The sequence below is a fragment of the Bombina bombina genome, chromosome 7 (assembly GCF_027579735.1).
Source record: "Bombina bombina isolate aBomBom1 chromosome 7, aBomBom1.pri, whole genome shotgun sequence".
NCBI lineage: Eukaryota > Metazoa > Chordata > Amphibia > Anura > Bombinatoridae > Bombina > Bombina bombina.
The window spans coordinates 120,084,603-120,108,875 of NC_069505.1; the positions used below are offsets into that span (position 1 = coordinate 120,084,603).

At 35.5% G+C, this 24,273-nt stretch overlaps 1 protein-coding gene across 1 annotated transcript in view; it reads left to right on the plus strand.

Moving 5' to 3' along the window:
- LOC128665969 (NADH-cytochrome b5 reductase 2) overlaps window positions 1-23,831 on the plus strand; it is a 42,506-nt gene extending 18,675 nt beyond the window's left edge. Inside the window, exons 5-9 of the mRNA XM_053720269.1 lie at window positions 910-1,039; window positions 1,553-1,636; window positions 13,948-14,033; window positions 15,678-15,777; window positions 23,003-23,831. Coding sequence (XP_053576244.1) covers window positions 910-1,039; window positions 1,553-1,636; window positions 13,948-14,033; window positions 15,678-15,777; window positions 23,003-23,175 — 573 coding nt within the window. The 3' untranslated portion in view covers window positions 23,176-23,831. The remainder of the gene's footprint in view (window positions 1-909; window positions 1,040-1,552; window positions 1,637-13,947; window positions 14,034-15,677; window positions 15,778-23,002) is intronic.
- The last annotated feature ends 442 nt before the right edge of the window (window positions 23,832-24,273 follow it).

Genomic DNA, 24,273 nt, shown 5'->3' on the forward strand with positions numbered 1-24,273 from the left:
TGAGATATTATATTGGTTTCACTGGTAAAAATAAATAATTGAAATGGGTATATATTTGTTTTTTGTTAAGTTGCCTAATAATTATGCACAGTAATAGTCACCTGCACGCACAGATATCCCCCTAAAATAGCTATAACTAAAAACAAACTAAAAACTACTTCCAAAACTATTCAGCTTTGATATTAATGAGTTTTTTGGGTTCATTGAGAACATGGTTGTTGTTCAATAATAAAATTAATCCTCGAAAATACAACTTGCCTAATAATTCTGCACTCCCTGTATATATATATACACACATACACACACTCTCATTGTTTTTTGTGGGATACTCACTGGTACTAAATACCACCACCTCTGCCATCTCATAGCAGGTAATTTTTGTGATCATCATGTATTTCACAAGAGGGGCTGCAAAATATCAAACAATGTAAATAACTTTGTCCGTTAGCTTTTCTTGAAGTTACTGAGCGCAATATATCAATCAGTAAAAACTGGCACTTTTTTTTTTGAGTACCGTAGCCTTTTATTTTTTTAAATTTAAAAAAAAAAACACTATTTGTGTGTGTATCTTTAATGTTTTAATTACAATGCATATAAAAATAATATTTACTATCCCGTTGTTGGCATTAAAATGTAAAAATAAAATGCTTATACGTTAGAGCATTTTATTATTGCTTTGTTAGTTGCACATAACTATGATATAATGATGCGTTTAACCTCTACCAGGGGGCCAAGCACATGATTAAAGTTAGCATCGGAGCAGCAATGCACTACTGGGAGCTAGCTGATGGTTGGTGGCTACAAACATGCCTCTTGTCGTTGGCTTGCCAGAACTCTGCATCAATAACCTTTTATACAACCGTTGTTGTTGCAAATCATTACAGATTATCCCTTTGTTCCATGTTGCAGGTTTATTATAAAAATGTAAATCCTAAATTCCCAGAAGGAGGAAAAATGTCCCAGTATTTGGACAACATGAAAATTGGTGATACAATAGACTTCCGGGGTCCAAATGGTCTCCTTGTCTACAAAGGAAAGGGTAAGTTTAAGGGATATGAAAGACTTTGAGATTGTAATGTAATGTTTATTTATGTATGGTTAAAAAATTGTGCATGTCCCACAGTCCTTAAAGGGACACTACACTGTAAAAACATTTCCCCTTAATGTGTTTTCCAATTACTTGCTTTACCAGCTCCAGAGTATAAAATGACCCTTTATGTTTAGTTTTGTACATGAGAGAGCATTTGCTTACTGAAAGAACAGCCTGTTTCAACGGGCTAAGCTTACAGATAGAGTAGACATCTTTATCTATTTCACTATACACACGTCTCCTCATCTTATCTCTTTGTCCATACACGAAGGCTGAAACTTAGAGAAAACAATAGAAAATGAACATTTTATTATCTATTACTCTCACCCCCACCGAGCTGCTGCTGATTCCTGTTTGCATAGATTTCCTTTAAGTAACAAGTATTTATATTTTCACTATAGGTAATATAGTAATATAATTGTTTTAAAAGGTAAAATCAACAAATGCATTTGTTACCTCCAGGTAAATTTTCCATTCGACCAGACAAAAAATCAGAACCTCAGATTAAATCAACAAAACATATTGGGATGCTTTCTGGGGGAACAGGTAAGTGATACTTATATGGCATGACAAAGGTGCTTTAACATTTACTTTTTATAAGATCAACCATAGCTCAGCAACAACATTGCAAAACACATGGGGGTACACTGTCATGATAACAGTACCTAAAAAGATGCGTAATGGTATTTGTTCCTCAACAGCACAGACAAAACACATGGGGGTACACTGTCATGATAACAGTACCTAAAAAGATGTGTAATGGTATTTGTTCATCAACAGTACAGACAAACCACATGGGGGTACACTGTCATGATAACAGTACCTAAAAAGATGCGTAATGGTATTTGTTCCTCAACAGCACAGACAAAACACATGGGGATACACTGTCATGATAACAGTACCTAAAAAGATGCGTAATGGTATTTGTTCCTCAACAGCACAGACAAAACACATGGGGGTACACTGTCATGATAACAGTACCTAAAAAGATGTGTAATGGTATTTGTTCCTCAACAGCACAGACAAAACACATGGGGGTACACTGTCATGATAACAGTACCTAAAAAGATGTGTAATGGTATTTGTTCATCAACAGTACAGACAAACCACATGGGGGTACACTGTCATGATAACAGTACCTAAAAAGATGTGTAATGGTATTTTTTCCTCAACAGCACAGACAAAACACATGGGGGTACACTGTCATGATAAAAGTACCTAAAAAGATGCGTAATGGTATTTGTTCCTCAACAGCACAGACAAAACACATGGGGGTACACTGTCATGATAACAGTACCTAAAAAGATGCGTAATGGTATTTGTTCCTCAACAGCACAGACAAAACACATGGGGGTACACTGTCATGATAACAGTACCTAAAAAGATGTGTAATGGTATTTGTTCCTCAACAGCACAGACAAAACACATGGGGGTACACTGTCATGATAACAGTACCTAAAAAGATGTGTAATGGTATTTGTTCATCAACAGTACAGACAAACCACATGGGGGTACACTGTCATGATAACAGTACCTAAAAAGATGTGTAATGGTATTTGTTCCTCAACAGCACAGACAAAACACATGGGGGTACACTGTCATGATAAAAGTACCTAAAAAGATGTGTAATGGTATTTGTTCATCAACAGCACAGACAAACCACATGGGGGTACACTGTCATGATAAAAGTACCTAAAAAGATGTGTAATGGTATTTGTTCATCAACAGCACAGACAAACCACATGGGGGTACACTGTAATGATAACAGTACCTAAAAAGATGTGTAATGGTATTTGTTCCTCAACAGCACAGACAAAACACATGGGGGTACACTGTCATGATAACAGTACCTAAAAAGATGTGTAATGGTATTTGTTCATCAACAGCACAGACAAACCACATGGGGGTACACTGTCATGATAACAGTACCTAAAAAGATGTGTAATGGTATTTTTTCCTCAACAGCACAGACAAAACACATGGGGGTACACTGTCATGATAAAAGTACCTAAAAAGATGCGTAATGGTATTTGTTCCTCAACAGCACAGACAAAACACATGGGGGTACACTGTCATGATAACAGTACCTAAAAAGATGCGTAATGGTATTTGTTCCTCAACAGCACAGACAAAACACATGGGGGTACACTGTCATGATAACAGTACCTAAAAAGATGTGTAATGGTATTTGTTCCTCAACAGCACAGACAAAACACATGGGGGTACACTGTCATGATAACAGTACCTAAAAAGATGTGTAATGGTATTTGTTCATCAACAGTACAGACAAACCACATGGGGGTACACTGTCATGATAACAGTACCTAAAAAGATGTGTAATGGTATTTGTTCCTCAACAGCACAGACAAAACACATGGGGGTACACTGTCATGATAAAAGTACCTAAAAAGATGTGTAATGGTATTTGTTCATCAACAGCACAGACAAACCACATGGGGGTACACTGTCATGATAAAAGTACCTAAAAAAGATGTGTAATGGTATTTGTTCATCAACAGCACAGACAAACCACATGGGGGTACACTGTAATGATAACAGTACCTAAAAAGATGTGTAATGGTATTTGTTCCTCAACAGCACAGACAAAACACATGGGGGTACACTGTCATGAAAACAGTAACTAAAAAGATGTGTAATGATATTTGCTCCCCAACAACATGATAGCCCTCTAGGAAACACATTTTCCTGAACTCTTTTGCATGTACCCCCAATATATATATAATATTATAAGTTAAATTAACAATAGTGATAAAAATTAAATACAAATTCAAGAATTCTTAGAAGCATTCTGGGTGGTTGGATTTGAATCTTGAGTGCTGGCTCTTGTTGAACTCTATATATGTATGTATATATGTATGTATATATGTATGTATGTATGTATGTATGTATATATACTGTGTGTATATATATATATATATATATATATATATATATATATGTAACACAATAGTGATAAAAATAAAATAAAAAATATAGGAACATGCCATCAGCAATAACATTAAAATCGAGTAGAAAAATCAATGATTAGCAAATAAATTGATAGCAAATATGATAGCACAAATAGCAAAACTATTTTGTAATAAACACCAATACAAGAACTGTGATTCTCATGTACTTAGATTATGCAAAGCTAAATATAAACAAGTCTCTGTGCAAATGTTGGTCCAATCTTTGCCATGTGTTTAGCTATGATTGGCTCAGCCTAATCCCACAAAAGGTAAATCATTGTGCAGTTTTCTTGCTAGTTAACAACAGTCACTAACTGTTCTTGTATCATATAATAAATATATACTAAATACAATTTAATCCCTTAGGCTTACCTTGGTTTAACCCCTTTGTGTGATATTTACTGTGACTAATGGTGACACAGAGGCGGAATTACCATTGGTGCAGCAGATGCAGTGGCACCAGAGTCCAAGTACTGGGTGAGGGGGCCATAGCAGCCAGTCTATACATAGGCATGTGCCTAGATAGTCATTATATATATATATATATATATACACACATCATCATTATACCCTCATCGGTAAATAGATACTTTATTATACAGTGCAGCATGGGCGTTATAAGTTAAAAGATGTCCCGTCATTATACAGCATGGCATATTCATCAAAGTATACAAACTCATATTATATATATATATAACAATCCAAAGTAAAGGCACTCACTGGACTTAAATAAAATATATAAGATTTATTTTACAAGTTAAAAACTGACATAACGTTTTGGTGCTCTATTCGCACCTTTGTCAAATGTCATGCATGGGTTCAACAAGGTGAACCTAAAAACAATTGGCATATTATAAGGCAACCCACATTATATACCTGTGAGACCGGCAATGTGAGACCGACACCGTCACCTGCTGATGACGTCATCACCAGCCGACACCACGTGTCGTGTCATCAGTAGCAGGCATGTACTGACAGTTGCTATGGTTACCAGGGCCGCCACTAGAAATTTTGGGGCCCCTGACTTAACCATTGAACAGCCCCCCCCCCCCCACTTTGACATGTGCAATTTTTGACCAGGTGACTAAAACGTATATGCACTTTATTCTTAAGTGTCTATTTAAACTTGGAAATGTTGTAAAGGTAGTAATATACACACACACACAGACACACTCATACACTGAAACACACTCACACATAATAATTCTCATATAGACACTCTAGCAGACACGCAAACACACTCAAACACAGACACCCAAACAGACACTCAGCACTTGATTACATTGACCTGACAAGTAATGAGGTAGACTACAGTTTTGTAAAAAAAAAAGGAGATTTAGAAAACAAAATATGGAGTTCTGATTATCTTTTTGTAAAGGAAGATGCCAACTAAATGATGACAACAGCATGCAGTGGCTGAAAGGAAGGGCCCTGAACTGCCTAAACAATAATTTAAAGGTTAAATGGTGGATTGGTGACTTCCGTAAAGGTCTCATTAGTCTCAAAGTCTGTGGAAAGATGTGAATAACCAGTAGTAAGGTCAAAATGTCCTAAAAAGGAACAGACAATAGACACACACACACACACAAACTCAAACTTGCACATACACCCAAGGAAACACCGACAGAGATAGCCTCAGAAAACACATAAAGATATACACACACACACACACACACACAGACACCCACAGAAAACACACAGATGTACAAACAGAGAGAGGCAACCACATAAAACACAGAAAGACATACATACACACTCTCACTGAGACATTCACAGAAAACACACAAAGACATACACACACCCTCACAGATACCCACAGAAAACACAAACCTTCACAGAGACATCTACAAAAAACACAGACATACACACCCACCCTCACAGAGGCATTCAGAGAAAATACACAAAGGCAAACATACACACACCCTCACAGAGACACCCATAGAAAAAGCTCAAAGGCATATGCATACACCCTTACAGACATCCATAGAAAATGCACAAAGACATACACACCCACCCTCACAGAGAGACCCACAGAAACAAAAAATACATACACACTCGTAGAGACACAAACCAAAGCACAAAGACATAAACTCAGACACCCACAGAAACACTCACAGGAGGAAACATTTATACACCTAAATCAACAGTGCGTGACATGCATGATAAAAAAATTGCAGAAATTAAGAGAACACTTTTTAGAGAATCATATTTGTAAATGTGTAAACAAAAATAATTCTGTGAATTCAAAATTGTACATTAATGATCTGGCTAGATGGCTAGATGAAGAAAAGTACTTTTAAAAGGTTGACATGTTTGTTTGATTTTTTCACTTCAAATATAGTGTACAAATGTTCCCATCTGTCAGCTGTACTTATGTATTTTGAAAATGCTGTACTCTATATGGTCTTGGTGGAACCATAAGCTGTGGTACTCATACCATTAGATCTGGTTAAATGCAGGATTTAGGCTTGTTAGTATGTATTTCAAAATTAAGTCAGCTGTAGTGTAAACTGAGCAGTGTTAAGTTAACCTGTCTCATTTCAAACACTGAGCAATCTTAGTCTGAGAGTAACATTTTATGCAGATGTAAAAATCTTAGATAAAATGCCTCCTTGCATCTGGAAAGTCCTTGCATAAAGGGGCAGTAAACTGGAATGTAATGAAAATATATATATAGTAATAAAAAAAAACTAATATCAGCCAAAAGGGCACCTACCATTTGTGTATTGAGGAGGAAACAATTCTACATGGCTTTAAATATAGAATTTATACATCATTGTTAAATAATCATAAATTCACTGCTACATATTGCTAAAAAAATTGTTTTTATGGACCCCTGGCCCCACCATACAACTACTACAACACTGAAGTTACAATCCGAAATTGCACAAAGAAATAAAAAACATTTGCTAATTAAGTCCTACCTCCTCTGCAAATGAAAATGATCTTCTGTCTGGCACACACTGTACAAACAAAGTGCCTAGTCTGTCTCACACTGTGCATAGTGGTATAGCGCACACTCAAAAATCCTCTCAAATACTAATACTTTACTCCTTGTAATAACATTGCCCATGCTCAATTAGCACTCTGCTGTAGTACCCACTGGTGGCTGCCAAAAATTTTTTTTTTAGTTCTTACCTCATGGGGCCCCCTGGCCCATTGGGCCCCTGACAGGAGTCACTCCTGTCACCCCTGATGGCGGCCCTGATGGTTACTGATAAACAAAACATTGTAACAGCCGAATTGATGTATAGGAAAGCAACCGAGCATAATCACAACTTGTAATCCAAATAATATACTGCATATTGTTTGCATAGTTGTACAGTGGATAGGATGTGAATAATCAAATGTGTTTTTTAACCACCGGCTAATTCCTCTTAGTAGTTATTACAACCCCATATGTATAAAGGGCATTATTATCACCCAGTTGGATATTTGCAAACTTGCTGTGATAAATTTAATTAAACTATACATCAACATATCCCTTTGAGAACATTGTGGGTTTATTCCCACATAACTAAACAAGTGAAAATTAGCAGCTGTATCATTGCACGATTGCATAAAAAAAAAATTTCATATACATGTATAAATGGATTAAAAAATAAACTTGCATATACAATAATAATGTGAAATGCTATATATATGGTACAGACATCATGGGAATAATCAGATTAATTCATTGATAGTAATTAATATACATTCCTCATTGCCTCTTGGAGCATAGGTAGAAACCAGTGGGTACCCACTAGAGCGTAAGTTCATGTGGATATACATAGGGTTCTCTTTCATTATTTATCAGATATATATCAAGTCACTTCCTGTACAGCATCTTGACCTCAATTAAATGGTCCAAAATCCAAAAAGATGTTGAGCCCTCTTGGCACCAGCATATTCATCATATATATCCACTTCCTCTCAAGTTGAACTAACTTCTTTGCTCTATTACCCCCTCTAGCCAGCGGGGGTACATGACCAATTATCATTGAGTGTAGACTGGAAACACTGTGTTTACATTTAGCGAAGTGTCGTGCTACTGGCTGTTCCGAATCTCCTTTTTCCAATGCCCCCCTAATAGCACACTGATGGTTGGCCATCCTGTCACTGAAGGAAGGGATCGTTTTTCCTATATATACCAGAGAGCATGGACAAATAAGAATGTAAATTACATTACAGCCTGTGATGTTGGAATGAAGGGCCCCTGAGCATACTGTTACTGTTACAAGTCATGCAACTGCTACACGTAAAGCAACCTTATGTCAGCTTTTAACTTGGAAAATAAACATAATATTTTATTTAAGTCCAGTGATTGCCCTTTACTTTGGATTGGTTCTCTATGCTAAGACTGTGCTTATTGGAACTTTTCAAATATATATGTGTGTGTGTGTGTATATATATATATATATATATATATATATATATATATATATATATATATATGTGTGTGTAGATATATGTGTACATATATATATATATATATATATATATATACATATATAAATATATATATGCAATCATTATACAGCGAAGCATTTATATTATTACTATTGCTGATTTCCTTAGGAGGGGGCCCAAAAATATGTTGGTTGAATAGGTCTGCGGTAATACATTCTTAAAGAGGTAGGAAACTAAAAAATATTTTTTTTTTCTCTTTTAAAACTTCTTTAAATATAATGTATATTTGTAATATATTTGTAATAGGTACCGTTTAAATATTTTTTCCCGATTTCCTGTAATTTCTATTTAAAATGTAGTAATCTGTAAAACCCACATATTCCCTCATTGTGCTGTTCCTGTAATGATGTCCTACTTGGGGTTTACTGGTAGGGCAAAAGGATAATCCTTTAGATAAAGCAGAAAAATTATGTTCAGTCAAAGTATGTTGCAATAAATTGATTAATTGACCATTAATTGTTGAGCCTGATTCGAGAAAAAGGACTCACTGATCATTTTTTGCAATTGGTTCCCCTGGTTTCTTGTTTTGATGTTTCGTGTTGTTTGCTTTTTCTTCTTTGAATTGGATCTGCCCCTTCCTGTGTGTCCGTTTCGGATCCTGAACTTACATCTAAAAAACTCCCATTATTCTTGGAGGACCATCTAGTAAGACAGTAACATAGTAGATGAGGTTGAAAAAAAGACTGAAGTCCATTGAGTTCAACCTATACAAATCTAATATACTTACAAAAAAGTTCCAGTTGAGCTTAAATTAATCGCATTAAAAGGTGACCCATTTAACACATGCAGGTGAGTTGTTAATTTGTGTAGGGGCTACAGAGGGTTCATTATTGGGAATTGGTGCTCTCTTCCCCATCTGTATCGGATACATCTGATTGATTTACATTTCTGTTATTTATCGTATTTTTAAAGAATCCCCTTTTACATTATCAGTAAATCTTGTGATTTGCTAAAATCCGTTTGTTCTCTGTTTAATTTTTTACTCTTTGTTTTAGTAATTTCATCTTTTAATTTGTCCACTTCTTTTTGGTATTGTTTGTACAGTTTTTGAAAATTTTCCATAGGATCAAATGGGGCTAATTTGGTATTAAATTAATCAATTTGTATTTGTAGTCTATCTGCCTCATGTTTAATGAGGATTTTCATAAGTTTGTGGGAACATTCTGACAGCGCTTCTTCCCATTCTTGGGTTAATTTCCTTTTTCTTTAAATTGAACAGCTTGGAACAATAGGATTCTTAATCCATGTGGAATTAAGTTTTTGTCAATGTATTTTTTAAAAAAAAATGATGATTCCACCATGCTTTAGCTTGCTTGAATAATGTTTTATGAAGTTCCATTAAGGCACTATTCATATCTGATGAACTAATTTGATCATCTTGTTTGGATTTAAAATCATTATTTAGTTCTTGTATTTTTTTCGGTTTTCTAGCAGCGAGATCTTTCCCTAACAAAGAAGTCCTGATAGTGTAAAATGTAAGTGTGCTCTATTAGTGTAGTCTAGATTTATCTAGATGGAATGGTAGCAATACTATGCAAAACCAATGGCACTGCTTTTTTATTTATTATTAACGTCTTCCTTATAGTGAAAAACGTTTTGTTTAATTTATTGTACACAACCTGGTGGATAGGGTGCAGTGTATTATTACGTACCTAAAACGAAAATTTCAGTAAAGGAACAAAAAAGAATACAGTTATTGCACTCACAGACATAAGTATCATATAATTCTTTGTATTACCATAATATGTTAAAACTTAAAATTTTGTAGAAACAAACGCCACTGATGCGTTTCGCCATCAAGGCTTTTTCAAAGGGTGCTTTGCTGAACTTCTCGCAATAATTTATAGGGTTCTGCTGTTAGAGAGTTGTTGATCAGTCTGTCAATCACTTGCAGAGCAATTTCATTGGTTAGAATTCGGCATTGTCCTTAAAGTGATGAGTACATTTTTCAGTCACATTTTAAAGATATTTAAATTTTAGCCAATCAGTGCAGACTCATAAATAACTCCACAAGAGTGAGCACAATGTTATATATATGGCACACATGAACTAGTACTGTCTAACTCTAAAAAAAACTGTCAAAATTCACTGAGATAAGAGGTGGCTTTCAATGTCTTAGAAATTAGTTTATGAGTCTACCTTGGTTTAGCGTTCAACAAAGAATACCAAGTGAACAAAGCAAAGTTGATGATTAAAGTAAACTGGACAGTTGTTTAAAATTGCATGCACTATCTGAATCGTGAAAGTTTAATTTTGACTTGACTGTCCCTTTAAGTTTGAGAAAATGCAGGAGTATATTAATATACAATGTCAAGTTTGAGTATTATCTTGTCTTGTGACATAATTAAGAGAAACAATTCATAATGTTTACTAATGCAGCTGCAAAACATGGCAGCAATTATTCTGTATTGATATCTCTGAAGGACTTTGAGATCAATTGAAACATCATTGCAGTTGGGGTTTTTTTATTGTTATATTACAGTTTGCCCCTATTTGTGTGTATATTACACAAATGGGAAAGAACAAACCTTATTACACATAAGTGCATGCAAGCTGTTTTTCCAAAATTTTATTTTTTTCATAAGGTGGTGAGAATCCATGAGCCATTAAATCTGGGATTCAACTCCTGGCCACTAAAAGGAGGCAAAGAAACCCAACATACTAAAATCTTTAATCCCCCCCACCTCTCGTATAGCTCTTATCTTTGCTGCAACAGGAATATATGAAGAATTGACTTGGAGGAATTAAAAGTGCAGTATGTCTCTCTATAGCATATGTGAGATGGTTTTATTACACAATGCACTACAGTATAGCGCTTATTATTTTCTGCATGCTCCTCAAAGGGACAGTCTAGTCAAAATTTACATCACATTTGCTTTGTTCTCTTGGTATTCTCTGCTGAAAGCTAAACCTAGGTAGGATCATATTCTAATTTCTAAGCCGTTGAACTGACTCGTATTTCAGTGCATTCTGATTGTTTTTCACAGTTAGACACTGCTAGTTCATGTCTGTCATATAGATAACTTTGTGCTCACTCCTGTGGAGTTATTTATGAGTCAGTATTGATTGGCTAGAATTCATGTCTGTCAAAATAACTGAGATAAGGGGCAGTCTGCAGTGGCTTAGATACAAGGTAATCACAGAGGTAAAAAGTGTATTAATATAACCGTGTTGGTTGTGCAATTTGGGGAATGGGTAAAAAATGGATTATCTATCTTTTTAAACAATAAAAATTATGATGTAGACTGTCCCTTTTTCATTTTTAGGTATAGGAACTGGGCAGACCTACAGTTAATTATTTCCTCATTTGCTATTCCCACTCTCTCCTTCTTGCATATTTAATAAACTATATAATTATGTTTATATTTAATCTGGAGGGGGTGTTGTTATTTTGTACACAGCCTTATGTATATGTTGGGGTTTTTTAACACTCATTTTTTTATTAAAGTCACTTGTTGTTATTCACAGAAGGGACCTCAGTATCAATCACATGCATTTGCACTTTCTACACCATACTAATGAGAAGCTGCGTGGCTTAGTGGGATACACAGTTCCAAATCCCCTTTTTAAGCAGAAGAAGAAAAATGTTTTAGAGAGTCCCAATCTAATTATAGCTCATCTTACAGTTTATTTTCTGCAAACCTTCAATACTAAATATAGTATGGCAAAAGAAATTTAAAGTGGTAAATTATTGTCTGAATAATTATTTCTGTGTATTAGTATGGAGAAGACTGGATCTGTCCCCTCTCTTTTACAGTTAATCTTTTAGAAGGGTGATTCACAAATATTATAATTTGCTCAAATTAATTGTGCTTTGCAAATTTGTTTCTGTATATTCTTCAGACCAAACTTTGCAATGTTTTTTTTTTTTTTTTACTACTTTGTTTTCTTCAGATTTTTTTAAGAACAAGATTTGTGTGGAATAGATTTGCAAAGCAGCAACCTGATCTTCTTTAAACATTTTTACTAAGTTTAAATCTGTTTATTTATTTTTTATTGTTTTTGCCACATAGTGATGGGTGATACGTTTCACTGAGAATTTTAGTTTGACCTAATGCGGTTGTCAGTGTGATGTGTTTATCTCTTGCAGCCTATCAGCACACACGAGTGCCGAGTTTCACCCTATGGCAGACGAGGGGGAGTGGTTGTGCATCTGACATTAGGAAACCGGAAGGATAGTTAACAATCGGACTGGGCGATTGACTTATAGACTTACGGATATCAATATTGCGTGTATTGGGGACTCTGTGACTCATTAATCTTTGTGGAACACGGACAGATTTCGAGAACGATGGGTTGTTTGGTGTATGCGTTGTTAACGCCCATAGAGGCAGACTACACATCCTAAGTGGGTGGTTTGTGGAGTGTTCCATTTGACAGTTAGCACTGCACCAGGGGTGTTTGGATTAGGTTCTGTGATGACAGGTGTGATTCCTCGCTACATTTTCACTCATATGTATATTGAACACTGAATATTTCACTTTGTATATGATATTTCACTTTGTATATGATATTTATTTTACACAAGAACATTTAGATATGTTTTCAACATTATGATACTTTGTCTGTCAGATGGTACAGACCTTGACATGTTTGCACACGGTCTCCAGATATTGGTGGCCTCACTAGGGGAGGGTTTTACAGGCCTTTATTAGTCTGTTTGTTTGCAGTTTTTGGTTGTCAGAGGAAGGGACGTTTATGGTCCCGAAACGTCACAAATAAATTGCTTTGGTTCACATATTGCTGAAGTCCAGTGAGTGCTTCCTTTCATCTATTTCACTGTTATTCCTACAGAGCACCCTGGCAGATGTTGGAAGGTGGTGAGAGTGCATATCCCTTTTGAATTTTGGCTGTATAAATATATATGTATGTATTTCTATATATATGTATTTATATGTGTATATGTGTATATATGTATTTACAGACATATATACACAAATATAAATACAGATATACATATTTATAGAAATATATACATATATCTTATTGCATCCTGTGCTCGTGTTTGTGTGAGCTAGCGCATTTTTTTTTGTTTCTTTCTTCGAAACGAGGCTCCATTATAGTCTATGGAGGAATACACGCACGACTGTGCGCACAATGGTAAAAAAAAAAGTTGAGTGCAGATAAAGCACTCGCTGGAACGCAAATTTGTGCTTTACTCATAATTTAGCCCTAAATATGATGTTCAGTAATGTTTTTCCTTTAGGATGATATTGTGACACGTTTTGCTTGTAACCAATAGTTGTTTGTCCTATCCCATCTGTAATTCTATACTGAGGTGTCAATACAAACACTAGTACTACACAAAGCCAACTGGCTGTACAAGCTAAACCTTCAGTAATATAGAGATTAGTTTATATATTGAGGGAGCCGATTGTTATCACGGTTGCACATACCTCAGTTTTACCTATCTATTGTCACGTTGCTGTTTTCCAGGTATTACTCCCATGCTACAACTGATCCGGCATATTACTCAGGACCCAAATGATAACACAAAATGTTCCCTCATCTTTGCCAACCAGGTGAGGCAACACGTTTATAAAGCATAACAGAATATGATAACAAGATAGTTTTATGTGATGTATCTCTTCATTGGTATTATAGAGTTGGTCTGTGTATAAATTGTATTCCGAAAGCCTTTATTAACACAATAAGTGAGACTCTGGTGATAATGTATCTAATTTAAAAAAGATCATTTTCATTGTGTCACAAGTTATGTTAACGGAACGGGAACATTAACATTAAACTCATGATTCAGATAAAACATGCAATTTATTTTGTTTTGTTAGTATCCTTTGTTGTAAAGCATACATAGGTAGGCTCAGAAGCAGCAATGCACTTCCAGTAGCTAGCCACACTCTTGTCATTGGATCACCAGATGTGTTCAGGTAGCTCCCAGAAGTGCTGCCCTGGAGCTGACTTTAACTATGTGTTTTCCCATCTTTGCAGTAGTTAAACACAAAGTTATATGTAATCAATAGTACAAAAATAAAAGGCTCTCATATGTTAAAGTATTTTCTTTTTGCATATGTATGTCCCTTTAAGATGGTACAGTTTAATAGCCCAGTACGTTTTGACTACACTATGCTCATTGTCATGCAGCATAAAGCTATATAGTAATTCATTACAGGGACTGTAAATGTGATGTTGCTTAGACTTAGATGTAACATTTTAATGATATACATATAGGCCTCTATTTAACAAGGTCTGGCGGACCTGATTCGACAGTGCGGATCAGGTCCGCCAGACCTAGCTGAATACGGAGAGCAATACGCTCTCCGTATTCAGCATTGCACCAGCAGCTCACAAGAGCTGCTGGTGCAACGCCGTCCCCTGCAGACTCACGGACAATGGGCCGCCAGCATGGGGGTGTCAATCAACTCGATCGGGTTGATTTCCGGCATGTCTGTCCGCCTACTCAGAGCAGGCGAACAGGTTAAGGAACAGCTGTCTTTGTGACCGCTGCTTCATAACTGCTGTTTCTGGCGAGTCTGAAGACTCGCCAGAAACACGGGGCATCAAGCTCCTTTCGGAGCTTGATAGAGAGGCCCCATTGTATTTAATACTGCCATATCTATTTGTTATTTTACTTGTTTGTATCAAGAACATAGTGCTGGATTATAATTAGTGTTCTTATGCTCAAGACACTTTCTGGTCCATTATCCGTGTATATTAGTCTCATTCACATACGTCACAGCTTGTGGGACACAATAGTAAGGACCAGTAAATAGAGCAGATTTGCATAATCAACTAATGCATGATAAAAAGACAATGTAATATCACTTAGTCTGAACTTCAAATGAGTAGTAGATTTTTTTTTTCTGACTAATTTCAAAGTTATGTCTATTTCCACTCCTCTTGTATTATGTGACAGCCATCAGCCAATCACAAATGCATACACGTACCATGTGACAGCCATCAGACAATCACAAATGCATATACGTATATTCTGTGAATTCTTGCACATGCTCAGTAGGAGCTGGTGACGCAAAAAGTGTAAATATAAAGAGTGTATTGCATGCTCTATCTGAATCATAAAAGTTTAATTTTGACTTTGCTGTCACTTTAAATATTTTTAAGAATTTTGTCCTTGACATCTTGAGAAGACTTGATATATTTAATGTACTGTGCAAAGCTAACGGCATACTCATCTGTATCACTTGCAGACTGAAGAGGATATTCTGTTACGCAAAGAACTAGAAGAAGTTGCCAATAACCATCCAGATCAGTTTAAGCTCTTCTTCACGCTGGACCGACCACCACAAGGTAAGGATTTGGGCAGGATGTTTGTCTAGAAATCTATCTCACTGTACCGCTGCATATAATTGACTATCTAATAAATGTACACCACTACTCTTTAGAGCAAAAACATTTAGCATAAAAAGTTTATTTTTTAGGATGTTGTTACATTTTATTATTTGGTTAAACATATTTGGAGATAATACAATACAAATGTATATCCAAACATTAGCTACAGTAATTGCACAAATGTGTGTGTGTGTATATGTGTGTATATATATATATATATATATATATATATATATATATATATATATATATATATATATATATATATATATATTTATATAGATATTATATGTATAGGGTAGTAGATCATTTTAAGCAAGTGTAAAAGTGCAATTAGTAAATGCTCTGATGGGTTACTGTTTGCGTATAAATATGTGTTTAACTCCTGCAAAGAGGTTAAACGCATAGTTCAAGTCATCTCCAGAACAGCGATGTACTGCTGAGATTTAGCTAATTACATCTGGGGAGATAATGACAATAAGCAGTAACCATCACCAGCTGAACTGAAACTGAAAATTTCTTGAATTATGAAAGTTTTAGCTTTGACACTCATGTCCCTTTAATAGCTTTACTTCAAAAATATAAATGGCTAAGACCATGTTTACATTGATGGCGGTAATAATTTTCACCAGGCCTATGTCTAGGAAAAAATGACAACTTTCAGCTGTACTTGTGTTTTGGGCTAGTCAAGTTCTGGCAAACACTTTTTTGGGGGCCCCATTGAAGTCAATGGGAGCTGTTAAGCATTAATTGCCGTTCAGTTCAAATAGAAACATTAATATATTTTGGCTTATAAAACAATTATGTTAACTTGCTTCAATTTCCCTATATTTTTTGTTATATAAAGGTACCAAAAATATAATTACACAATATATTAAGTATATTTAAGTCATACATAATTGATAATTATGTAGATACACTATTGAATGAAACTCTGCAGAATAATATATGATCTAAATATAGGAGTATGGCAGAAATACATTAAAAATCTTATAAAGTACTTAATATACTTATATAAAATATATTTCTTGGTCAGTTGTTAATCACAGGTGAGGGCCATATATGGTAGTCTTTTATACTTTTAGATTACAGTTGCTAAGCAACCTCAGAGAGGAAATGTTTTGTTCAAAAACTTTAAATTTGCAGAATATTAAAAGTAGATTTAGGTGGAGTCAGCCTTAAAGGGACATTAAACACTAAATACACGCTAAATAGAATGATGCATTCAAAGAAAAGATTAGTCCATGACTAACATGTAGATGTATTTTTTAAAGTTTCATTAGCTGTTTAAAAAGTGACAAAATAAGTGTAAAGTTTTAGTGTCTATAAAACACTGGGAGCTGCCATGTTGTAACTTGTGTTACCTTCTCTGCTGTGGCCAATTAGGGTCAGTTATAAATAGGTCACTAGAGTGTGCAGCCAATGGTTGTGCTGGATTTAACAGTGTTCTGCACTTCCATTTCTAACAGGAACTGAAAAGCTCACAATTTCAGAATGGAATTACAGGCAAAGAGGACAAAATAAATAATGACAGTATATTGCAGAGTTGTTTTATATATACAATTTATCATTTTATATTACCATCTCAAAGTGTTTAATGTCCCTTTAACACCTGATAAAATGTTTGAGTACTTATAAAACAATGTATGGGAGTGTATAAACTGGCTTCACAGCACTTTCATTTGAAAATCTGCCATGTTAACTCAGTCTAAGGGGTCGATTTAACAAGGGCCGAATGGCCCTGCCAGAAACAGTAGTCATGAAGCAGCGGTCTAAAGACCGCTGCTCCATAACTTGTCTGCTACCTCTGAGGCTGCGGTCTTCAATCTGCCCGATCCTATACGATCGGGTTGATTGACACCATCGGCTATCGGCCGATTGGCCGCAAATCTGCAGGGGGCGGCATTGCACAAGCAGTTCTGGTGAACTGCTTGTGCAATGATAAATGCCGACATCATATGCTGTCGGCATTCAGCGATGTCTGTCAGACATGATACGCTACAGTGTATCAGGTCAGACAGACATTGGTAAATATACCCCTATGTCATTTAGAGTAATTTAACATAAATAGAAGATGGTCCCTAATACAAAATAGCATTTTGAGATGTAATCAGTTTTATGGACATACATATTTTTTTCATAGACGTCCACTATCCATTACTGCTGGGAATTATTATTCCCTGCCATTAGGAGGAGGCAAAGATTCCCAAACCCCAAGAGCTCTATAAAACCCTTCCCACTCACTGCACCTCAATCTTGTCTTTGCCTCTGCTGGAGGAAGGTGAAGAATGAAGACGAGAGGGGTTCTCAGATCGAGTTGAGGCCCATTTTTTCCCTCAGAGTACAGTGATTGTTGGAGGGATGTATTTGGAGTATGTATAGGTAGTGGCATATTATTCACCTATTGGGATTTAGTCACAAGCCTTTCCACAGATGTCGCAGGGACTTGTCCTTTGCCTTCTCCCGTTGGTTCATCGATATACTCTTATTCCAGATCCTCTTCTGTTATGTTTTAGCACTGGTTTTGGCTTCCTACTAGTTTTCTCCAGTAGTAGGGTGTCTAAGGGTAAGTACTTTATTTTTTATTTGGCACTCTAAAAGTCGATTAGGTTATACACATATATATACAATGGATATAAAAAGTCTACACACCCCTGTTAAAATGTCATGTTTTTGTGATGTAAAAAAATGAGACAAAGATAAATCATTTCAGAACTTTTTCCACCTTTAATGTGACCTATAAACTGTACAACTCAATTGAAAAACAAACTGAAATCTTTTAGGTAAAGGGAAATAAAAATAAAAAAATAAAATAATATGGTTGCATAAGTGTGAACACCCTTAAACTAATAGTTTATTGAAGCACCTTTTGATTTTATTACAGCACTCAGTCTTTTTTTTTAATGAGTTTTTCAGCATGTCACATCTTGACTTGCCAATATTTGCCCACTCTTCTTTGCAAAAACACTCTAAATCTTTCAGAATGCGAGGGCATCTCCTGTGCACAGCCCTCTTCAGATCACCGCACAGATTTTGAATTGGACTCAGGTCTGGGCTCTGGCTGGGCCATCCCAAAACTTTAATCTTCTTCTGGTGAAGCCATTCCTTTGTTCATTTGGATGTATGCTTTGGGTCGTTGTCATGCTGAAAGATGAAGTTCCTCTTCATGTTCAGCTTTCTAGCAGAAGCCTGAAGGTTTTGTGCCAATATTGTCTGGTATTTGGAACTGTTCATTATTCCCTCTACCTTGACTAAGGCCCCAGTTCTAGCTGAAGAAAAACAGCCCCAAAGCATGATGCTGACACCACCATGCTTCACTGTGGGTATGGTGTTCTTTTGGTGATATGCAATGTTGTTTTTGCGCAAAACATATCTTTTGGAATTATGGCCAAAAAGTTCAACTTTGGTTTCATCAGACCAGAACACCTTTTGCAACATGCTTTTGGGAAACTTCAGATGTGTTTTTGCAAAATTTAGCTGGGCTTGGATGTTTTTTTTTTGTAAGAAAAGGCTTCCGTCTTGCCACTCTACCCCATAGCCCAGACATATGAAGAATACGTGCGATTGTTGTCACATGTACCACACAGCCAGTACTTGCCAGATATTCCTGCAGCTCCTTTAATGTTGCTGTAGGCCTCTTGGCAGCCTCCCAGACCAGTTTTCTTCTTGTCTTTTCATCAATTTTGGAGGGACATCCAGTTCTTGGTAATGTCACTGTTGCACCATATTTTCTTCACTGTGTTCCATGGTATATCTAATGCCTTGGAAATTCTTTTGTACCCTTCTCCTGACTGATACCTTTTAACAATGAGATCCCTCTGATGCTTTAGAAGCTCTCTGCGGACCATGGCTTTTGCTGTAGGATGCAACTAACAAAATGTCCGGGAAGACCTACTTGAACAGCTGAACTTTATTTTGGGTTAATCAGAGGCACTTTAAATGATGACAGGTGTGTACTGACTCCTATTTAACATGATTTTGAATGTGATTGCTTAATCCTGAACACAGCTACATCCCCAGTTATGAAAGGGTGTTCACACTTATGCAACCATATTTTATTTTTTTATTTTTATTTCCCTTTACCTAAAAGATTTCAGTTTGTTTTTCAATTGATTTGTACAGTTTATAGGTCACATTAAAGGTGGAAAAAGTTCTGAAATGATTTATCTTTGTCTCATTTTTTTTACATCACAGAAGCCTGACATTTTAACAGGGGTGTGTAGACTTTTTATATCCACTGTATATATATATTTTATTATTATATATGATCATGGGACACATATTTTTAGGTATTTTTTAGGATGCCAGATTGACCTCCTTTTAATCCTTTTAAGTGTACACTATTTAGATAACAAGTGTCCTGTATATTACCGCATCTCTGAATTTGTACGTTTTTAACAGTTTCTTTAAGAGGGAATCTTTCCCTTTCTTTAAAGCTTTTTTAATGGGGATATTATCGTTTAGCTTGTATTCTTGTTTTTTTCTGCACTTAACTTCTGTATAATTTCTTTGCAGTTATGGAGCCTTCTGACTCTGTCCTTAACCTGCCCTAGAAGCTGGGTCATCTGAACACTTTTCTACCAGTGTTAAGTGTTTATATTGTTAATAAGCAGAGGTTTTATCTCCGGCTAACTTATGCAATAAATGTATTAATATTCTAATGCATTATGACCTACCTAATGCTGCACTATCTTATAAGGGTGTTACTGCTCCTTCTGTTTCCTATGTGAGAATCCTACTGATTCCTGGAGTCAAGGACTTTATACAGTCTACTGTGTCTGAAATGTTGGTGACCATGCATCCTTAAAGTAAGCGTAAAAGGTCAGATAAGAATTTACCTTCTACTAGCTCTAAGCCTGCTGAGGTTAAAGTGAATGTAAATTTTGATGCTAAAGTGCCCGGTTTTAAAAATTTGATTAAAAACAGGGGCACTTTAAGTCATCAAAATTTACATTTCACTCGTGTTGTGAAAAAAAACTTACCTTTTAAACTTCACAGCAGCTCCAGCTTCCTCCACCCGTCGCAAAGCCTCTTACTGGGTCTAAAATGAGGAATCCGGCTTCCTCAAATCATAGCGTTGAATCAGACACTGATTCCCCCGGGGGGGAAGCCGTGATTGGAGGATGGCCTATCCATCATTTCTGACGTCAGAAATGGCTTGCGACAACCGGAGGAAGATGGAGCTGCTGTCAAGTTTAAAAGGTAAGTATTTCTTACGAGTGAAATGTAAATTTTGATGAATTAAAGTGCCCCTGTTTTTAATCGAATTTTTAAAAACCGGGCACTTTAGCATTATAATTTACATTCACTTTAATTTGTAGCAATGATAAGGGGTCTACATCTGATCAAGTTAAATGAATAAGTATGTATTTCAGATTCATGAACATATTTGTTCTCTTTTTAAAGAAACTTTGTTTACTTTAGAGGTTAAGGTCCTAAAGTATATGGGGACAAGCCAATAACCCATTAAAATTCTGTTTTTACCTATCCTATCCCTTATGCGGTCTCTGAGGTTATTTCCAGAGATTGGGGATAAAACAGCTATTCCTTTTAATCATTTTACAAGATGTAAGGAAGAAATATATCCTTTTTCAGCCTCCAATGTTACATTTTGGGAAACTATTCCCAAACTGGATGGGGCTATTTCTACTCTGACTATATATACCATTATTCCTTTGGGAGATAGTTCTTCTTTTAAAAGGAATCCTTCAACAGGAGTATTTTTAAGCAAGCAGGTTATCTTTTAAGATCAGCAGTTACTATTACTGATGTGGCTGGTGCTTCTTTCTTTTGGTTAAATAATCTTTTTGGTCAATTTTTGAGGATTCTGACTGCTAGTGAAGATTTTTTAAACCTTATTTGAGTTGCTCAAATGTGCTAATGCTTTCACTTGTGATGCTATTTTTGTCATCATTAAGTTTTCTGCTTAAAGGGCCATGCTAACCAAATGTTTAAACACTTGAAAGTGATGCAGCAGAGTGGCTGTAAAAAGCTGACTAGAAAATATCACCTGAACATCTCTATGTAAAAAAGAAGATATTTTACCTGAAAATGTCCTAACTATTCACGCCCCATTATAAAGGACTTTAAGCAGCAAATCAGTACTTTTTACAGAATTTTTACTCTGCTGAGCTGACAAAGTTGTGAGGTAAAATATCTTCATTTTTTACATAGAGATGCTCAGATGATATTTTCCTGTCAGCTTTTAAGTTATGCTGGATCACTTTAAAGGGATTTAGCATATGAGTATTATGTCCCTTTAAGTATATCTTTGGCAACACTTTCTAAAAGGGCTTTATGGTTAAAACTTTTTTAGACAAACTTCCAAGTTTTTTGTTCTTTTTCTAGTTCTGCCATTTCTTTTTTTGTTGAGACATCTAATCCATGAGGCTTTTTTTGGAGGCAGGCCAGACTCTATCTTAATGGGTTATTGCTTTTTCTACTTGATCAGTTGCCTTTTCTTGACCTTTTAAGAATGAGCCTTCAGTTGACCAAATTTCTAAGACAGCTACTTGGTCGTCTTTGCATACTTTCACAAAATTCTACCATTTTGATGTTTTTGCTTCTTCTGAGGTGGCTTTTGGTAGGAAAGTCCTTCAGGCTGTTGTCTCAGGATGTTTATTTATTTTTTTGCCTGTAGGTTATTTTTTTAATTGCACTGTTTGCCATTTTTTAGGTTCTTTTGGGGTTGTATATTTAGTTTTTCAGTGAAAAAAGATGTTTCTCAAATCCCACCCTTTATATTTCATTACTCATGGACTCCACAGCTTGGATATATTAGTTCCCAGCAGTAATGGATCCTGGATTCTCACCACATGTATGAAAGAAAACATAATTTATGCTTACCTGATAAATTAATTTCTTTCATCTTGGTGAGAGTCCACAAGACCCCACACTTCGTTTTTTTGTAGATATCTTTTTTTCCCCTGCTCCTATTTTTTTTTTTTTTTTGCTCTTATTTCTTTTCCTACCTTTTTCTTGGCTATATGTTAGACTGTGATGCCATTGAGGTAGGTAGGGTTTTATAGAGCTCTTGGGGTTTGGGAATCTTTGTCTTCCCCCAGTGGCAAGGAAGAGTAATTCCCAGAAGTAATGGATTGTGGACTCTAAACACCATGAAATAAATGAATTTATCAAGTAAGCATACATTTTTTATTTTTATTTTTTTTTACATCTTTTTTAGGTTGGAATTTTGGATCTGGTTTTGTCACCGCAGACATGATAAAAAAGCATCTACCTCCTCCATCAGACGATGTCCTGGTACTTATGTGTGGACCTCCTCCAATGATACAGTTTGCTTGCCAAGATAACTTGACAAAGCTTAACTACCCAGAGGACAGAAGATTTGCTTACTAGCTCTAAGCAGTCCATTCAATATCAGGATAAATGTGCAGAAACAGATCATTGTCATAACATTCCTCTTTCATAAACATAATATAAATGAGTCCATATGGGCCATCTGATAATACTGAAAGCAGTATCTTATATGTAAAGAGTTTTTTTTTATAGACACTAATGATAATGTAATATACAAAGGTTTTCTGATGTGTTTAACCTATTTTGGTTTTGTTTCAAAGTCAGTAAAAGGAAATATGTCACTATACATAAAAATGTACTAATTTTAGTGGACAAACGCAAGAAGTGCACTTCTGACTTTGCTTATCAACTTGCTGAAGAATACTTATTAGATGGATCAAGAAATAACGTTTCTGTTACCTCTAAGAAAGACCATTTATATCCCATTTTGCATTCTCGTACATATGGACAACAGATACTTCACTCAGGGATTTTTTTTACGACAAGTCTATAGATGTTTTTGGATTGTACCATTTTAATGTTGTTAATTTTTAATACAAGATGTGTATTTGCAATAATTATTGTGCCTGTCCTTACACTGTGAATAATAGTGTTAATATCTCATTATACAACAGTCAGTATTAATTGTGCCTTTAACCCCAAATCCTCCAAAATCCAAATGTATCAATCATCAATAAAACAAACACATTTGTGAATATGTTCTCCATTTTTTATGTTTCTTTTATTTCCAATTAATAGTGACTCTTTGCACACTCACACAATGCCCACTTTTATCTATCAGATTTTAAGATGAGCAAGGCAAAACTATAGAATTAGACATTAAAGGGACATAAAACACAATTCTTTTTTCTTTGATTCAGATAGAGCATACCATTTTAGACAACTGTTCATTTTTTTTAAATCTTTTTTTGTTGTTGTATCCTTTGTTGAAAAGTATACCTAGGTAGGCTTGGAAGCTGCTGTTTGGTGGCAGCACATATATGCCACTAGCTCCCAGTATTGAGTGCATTGCTGCTTTTTCAACAAAGAATACCAAGAAAATGAACCAAAATTAGATAATAGAAGTATATTGCAAATTGCATGTGCTTTTAAACATAAAAAGTATATCTAGGTGGGGTTAGAAGTATCTACATGTAT